Source organism: Camelina sativa, chromosome 16, assembly GCF_000633955.1.
Source record: "Camelina sativa cultivar DH55 chromosome 16, Cs, whole genome shotgun sequence".
NCBI classification, from domain to species: domain Eukaryota; kingdom Viridiplantae; phylum Streptophyta; class Magnoliopsida; order Brassicales; family Brassicaceae; genus Camelina; species Camelina sativa.
Genome location: NC_025700.1, coordinates 29,040,582 through 29,047,148, shown reverse-complemented (window position 1 = coordinate 29,047,148; position 6,567 = coordinate 29,040,582). Strand labels below are relative to the sequence as shown.

The 6,567-nt window shown below is 32.1% G+C and overlaps 1 protein-coding gene across 1 annotated transcript in view; it reads right to left on the bottom strand.

Moving 5' to 3' along the window:
- LOC104754184 (dof zinc finger protein DOF1.8-like) overlaps positions 5,829-6,567 on the bottom strand; it is a gene marked incomplete in the record, with an annotated part of 2,110 nt that continues 1,371 nt past the window's right edge. The window contains 1 exon segment of the mRNA XM_010476322.2: positions 5,829-6,567. Within this exon segment, the coding sequence (XP_010474624.2) occupies positions 6,093-6,479 (387 nt within the window).

Genomic DNA, 6,567 nt, shown 5'->3' with positions numbered 1-6,567 from the left:
GGGATTCTATGTTGATATTGTAGGCTTGTTCTTTTGTTATTAAAACTATTTTAATTATGAAACTTTTCTCTATATTTGTAGACTAGAGACTATATTTTCTTTCTTACGTACGTTGAAAAAAAAAATACATATTCAAGAGCAACTTTACCAATCTACCATTGGTCAACATATATATGTACTAATTTATTGTTAGATTCAGAATTTTTTTGGATAATAAGTTTTTATTAAAAGTAATTTTAATATACACTTAATCTTTGTTAGATTTGATGAAAAAAAATTATAGCTATGATAGTTGCAGTATTATACTATTATTTATTTGGCGATATTTTTATCATTTGAAGAACTGTGGAAAGTTCTTCTTTTTTTTGAACAAACACAAAAAGTTCAAATTATCATAAAACAGTACGTAATATTTGTTTTATAAATGATTAAGATACTACGAACTTAATTACTACATGTCATGGAACCGCTAAAAACTTGATCGTTGATAGCACATGAATATTCAAATTAAAATCTGGTGTATATTGACTCTCGATTTTCTTCAAATAAAGAAATATGCAACATATGCAATATTTTGCTTCTATAGTTCTAGATTGCGTGTTTCTTTTTCATCTACTATCTATTTATATGAGACCAATTTTTGCTAACCCTAGCTTACGTATATAACTAGGAGTCAGTATTAAAAACTAAATTATAGTACTATATATCAGTAGTAGGTAGGTTTTCACAATATGTCCCCTCGCGGGTCCACATCTTTATGTAATGTCCGTTTCTTCGTAATCTATCTTAATTCTAATATTTTAGGTTTTCTAAATAATATATGTATTAGTTATGTTATTATCTGTATATAATGATTAACCATCTCTTTTTTTTCTTGTTCTTTTGTGTTCCATTGGAAATCACATTTTATCGATGGAACATCAATTTCAATTATTGTGTCATTTTTCAAACTGCGAAAAGAAAACACACTGTTGTCTTCAAAGTAAAACAACCTTTTAGTTTAAATCAAACCACCATTATATGCATTTTTTTCTTTATTTGTTCCTAAAATCCCCTCTAAGATTTATAACTAATAACTTTGCATTTTGCCTCGATATATATGTCTTTATTTGATCAGTCGATCTCAAACCTTAGTTATGTATTCAATATCTAATGCTCAAAGACTCATCAATCGCTATAGATAACATATCACATTTCACACTATCTAATATGTGCAGTAATTCAAACATGTGCGAAAACGAGAATGACAATAATATATATATAGAGATGCAATGGAATATGCAAAAAAAAAAAAAAGGGAAAGTGAAAACTAGGCACGCTTTGTCCCAAAGAAAGGACCAATTTCGATATTTGTTAAGAAACTCTTATGGTAACACCATCATGCTATTTCCCACTACCATCAACTATCATCATTCTCTTTTCATACACAAACACACACACATAGATATACACGTATATATATAACTTTATATATGTAATATCTTATATGTATGCAATGTCATCAAATAAGTTGCGTATATAACTCCATATATACTCGAGGCTTGTGGATCGTTGTCATTACCACATGTATTATTTATACAAATCATGGACACATCCATCCACATGTAATAAGTACATATTGTCGACTTTTAGCTATCGTAGACATGGTTCAAGCCTAAATGGATGATTCTTTTTTGCGGCCAAAACAAACAAAAAAACAAGCTACGTAGACATGTTATCATCGTAAAATTTAACTACATACATTTTTATGAATTAACCCAAACTTTTGACACATGAGGCATGATAANATCTAATATGTGCAGTAATTCAAACATGTGCGAAAACGAGAATGACAATAATATATATATAGAGATGCAATGGAATATGCAAAAAAAAAAAAAAGGGAAAGTGAAAACTAGGCACGCTTTGTCCCAAAGAAAGGACCAATTTCGATATTTGTTAAGAAACTCTTATGGTAACACCATCATGCTATTTCCCACTACCATCAACTATCATCATTCTCTTTTCATACACAAACACACACACATAGATATACACGTATATATATAACTTTATATATGTAATATCTTATATGTATGCAATGTCATCAAATAAGTTGCGTATATAACTCCATATATACTCGAGGCTTGTGGATCGTTGTCATTACCACATGTATTATTTATACAAATCATGGACACATCCATCCACATGTAATAAGTACATATTGTCGACTTTTAGCTATCGTAGACATGGTTCAAGCCTAAATGGATGATTCTTTTTTGCGGCCAAAACAAACAAAAAAACAAGCTACGTAGACATGTTATCATCGTAAAATTTAACTACATACATTTTTATGAATTAACCCAAACTTTTGACACATGAGGCATGATAAAAGTTGAAAACAAATACATTACTTAATCAAAAGTTTTGGAATATGAAAAAATTATTAAATTAAAGACAAATAAAAATGGAAAAATGTTTTTGAGAACGAATTTAATTAACAGGCATGGAATTTAAATAATGATAGAATAGTTAGACAATAACTAAACACTAATATCTGACCAAATAGCTGACGATGAAGAATGGTTATTAAAAAAAAAGTCAGGACGAGTTGTTAAATTATGAATGCAAAATGGAGTGATGATATCGTTAGTACATAGATCGATCCAAAAAAATGGAATCAATTTAATTTTGATTTGTCTTTAAATTTATGCATGGGATTCTCTCGAAGATGTATCATTGTGCTTTATCAACGATTATTCTCAATATGTAGACCGCAAACATATAGATATATGACACGCAATAATATATTGGTAATGATTTTGACTCACCAAAAGAAAGTCAATTGCCTTCACTGATTTTTTTTTTCTCTGTTTTCCTGACGGCAAAAACTCCCACTCTTCTTACCCCTAAATAAATTGTTCCATTAAAAAATGGTTTATATGAAAAAAGCTAACATTTTAAATTACATAAATCTTTTTTAGTTTAACATATACACGTACGTCATTTACTATCTAACTAAAAATCAATTAATAATAAATTAAAAGACAATACTCATAATAGCATATATTAAATTAAATTATTTTTACATGTGAAAGAAACATGTAGTCCATTTTATAATATGGGATAGAGAGATTATATTATACTTGAAACTAGTACATGAAATCCATCCAAGAATTAAATTTCTCACAAATTAAGACCAGTCTAGAGTTATGTATGCTATTTGTACGCCTTTATTTAGTTTATAAACAAATATATTGAAGATCTTGTAATGAAAATATGATAAATCAAAATAGCCAATGAGATGTAGATACAGTTTAAACTTCAATGCTACTTGCAATAAGGATTCTTATATATGTCGACAGCAGGCAGGATTAGTAATATCTCTATATATCAAAATGAGTGTTTAAAACACTGCAACCAACTAAAAAAAAAGGGGATGAAACCAATCATCCAAATACGTAAACTCCAAGGTGCAGCCAAGAAAAAAGGTGGAGGGAGAGTTTGGAAGACGTCATACTGTTACGGTGCACTGCCACACATACAATCATTTATACTGCTTTTTTGGACAAAAAGACACCGTTTTGTCAGGGAATTATTCTTCTTCTTGTTATTCTTCTTCTTCGTACTCTTCAAACCATTTTTTTTATGGAGTACTAATTAATTTGTCTTAAAAATAAAAAAAAATTATTAGGATTGCTTGATAATACATAGAGATCCAGATATATATATATATATATATATCTATAGGGTACTCTTATGTAATAGTGCCATTATAATCAAATAATAGTGGGATAATATGGTGGAAGAAGAACGAAGAAAATACATACATTCTAGTATTACTAGGGGTATTACTAGTATTACACTATTACTATTCCCTCTGTCTCATAAACCCCAAAAGATTGATGTTCTATAATTTATTTTTGTCCTACAAAAATTAATGTTTTACTATTTTTAGTTAATTAGTATTAAACTTTTATAAATTTCAAGAAGTGATCATTAAAAAATTTTGAAAATCTGAATAGTTACTGGTTTATAAATATATAATAATTTTTTAGTAAGAAAACAATATTATTTTTAAACTTAACAATCATTATTTCTTAATTTGTGTGAAATCCCTTAAACATCAATCATTGAGGCAGAGGGAGTATTATATAGTAGCGTTTTGTGTGCCCATAAAAAGCGCGGGACCTGTGTTGTGTGTTCACGAGAGAGACGAGGAAGAGGAGGAGGAAAGATTCTTTGATGAGTCAGGTGACACGTGGAGGGAGATGATAGGGTAGGCAGCTGGATGATGACATGTTGATTTTGAGAGGATGGAGCTTTTTAGCCTTCTTTAGGTGTCGGGCTAGAGGGACGCAAACACAGTCCCCCACCCATATGTCTTGTCAGAATTCCTCCTCTCTTCTTTGTGTTGGCTTTTTTAAATTTTGAAACAAGTAAAAACAACACTGTCACTCACTCACGGCGCGGCGGGGAAGAAGCCCACAGTTACCTTCTGGGATTAAGGACGATGATAGGCTTTAGTAGGCCCAATACAGATCATGACCCAGCCCCTACAAAGGTTCTTTCTTACCTAGAGTAACATAATAAACAGTCGACACTCGATACTAGTCAGTTTTGGATTGTTGCTTACTGTTGCTATGATGTGAAAGCAAAAAAGGAAAGAAGGATGATATTGTGTGGTCATTGCTGATGAAGTGATGAGTATGCCATGTTTGGTGATGTGACTCTTTTCTCTTAGGTAAAAAGAGCACCAGTCCAATCTGTTTCTTCTTCTTTTACGTACGTGACCTCAGCAGAATAAAATCGCAGTTACCCGTTTTTCTTCCTTCCAAATAAATATGCAAATATAAAAATGAATTGAGTAAACAAAGAATGGACCAAAACTGACTTCCAAATAGCATTTAGTGCCCTTCTTAACTAGTGTTGTTTAATTACAAACTTTGTCGAACGAAGTTGGTTACTTGTCGATTAATTAGTGTCTGTGACTATTATGAATATAATAAATGTGAACAGCAAATAAGGAATCAAATGACAAGTGTTGTTGGAGAGTCAATTGCAGCAGCAACTAAAATGTAGGAGGCTATAGGGGTTGCCATTTCAAAGAGTAAAGAATACTAGATTTTTGTAATCTCTCTCTCTTGTACAGAACTCAACCACATGAACTACTCTTTCTAGTTTCTACACCACCTTAAATCATTTCCAACCTCCGATTTATTTGGTATTAGTAGTATTAATTGACATTTATATAATATTAATGGTTGTAAGCTGGATTCTTAACTAAAACCCAACTCACATTTTCTACTTTAACATTATAACTAACATGTGTTTTGATCTCCTGTGCGAGAGTCTGTGTAGTGGGACGAATGATGATGATAGTACGAAGTCCAAGGGGAATGTTGGGGCTGGGTCCATTTTTCTATGATTTTTTATTTATTTATTCTGTACTGTTTTCTTATTAATTTATTTTTAATTTAAAATTGCCTTCGGAAACTGACTATTTCGTGGTTTCTTACACTTCGGCTAAGTGTGTGTGTCCTAAATGACAAAACAAAGAACCAAAACGATTTGGTTACAAAAGTGTCCTTTTTTCTTTTCGTATTCTTCACAAAAAGGGTCTCGAGTAGAACATAATACTATATAATAAGGACACACTACACATGTGATTAATAGCGGAATAGTACTACTTTATTAAGTTAATGGGTTTTGGGTTAGCATAAAAGACAAGACCATATTATGTCTGAAAGAGGGCAATGACCTTCCCATTTCTCTCTAAACCTCGGAGTTTTGGTAGCTCTATGGCACCAGTTTTTTACACACTTGAGTTAATAATACACAAGAATCTCTTGAGATAGACGGAAAAAATATCATAAAATTAGGTAAACGAACAACTGAGATTTGATTTAAAAGAGTCTAAAATAGATACAGTATCCATCCCCAACCCCAACAAAGTTAATACTAGTTTTTAGACAAAAGGAGGAAACCAAAACAAAAGGTACTAAACACCCAGATTGAAGTTGTTAACCCTCTCCATCTTTTAAAATTTGGATGAAATTTTTTGATCTTTTCTTGTAAAAAAAGAACATCTTGGGTCCTTGGGACTATGATAATCAGTGCCATGATCCACCACCAGATGCTGCAGCAGAAGTAGTGCCAGCACTCAACATGCCATTCCAAAACCCAACAGAGTGGTCAGCTTCTCCTTCTTCTTTCTCATGTTCATGATCACTATGATAATCATTCTCTTTCACATTGCCACCACTATTGGTGCTTGGTGATGAAACTGGAAGTTGCAGGCTCTCAAATTGCAGTAAAGGCCTTCCATTATTAGTAGTGGCAGGAGTAGTGCCACTGGACCCCTCTTCTTGATGTAGAGGATCCCCATCATCAAGGGAGAAGCCCAAAGCTGGTCTCATGAACTCTTGAAACTGTGGGTAACTCATACCGAAACCAGAAGCTGTGTAGACGGATGAATCGTGAACATTTGGAAAAGACATGAAAGCAGGGCGTGAATTAGAGGAAGCGGAGGAATTAGAGATCCCTAAAAGCTCCAAAGCAGAGGAGGTTGAGACAAGTGGGTTACTG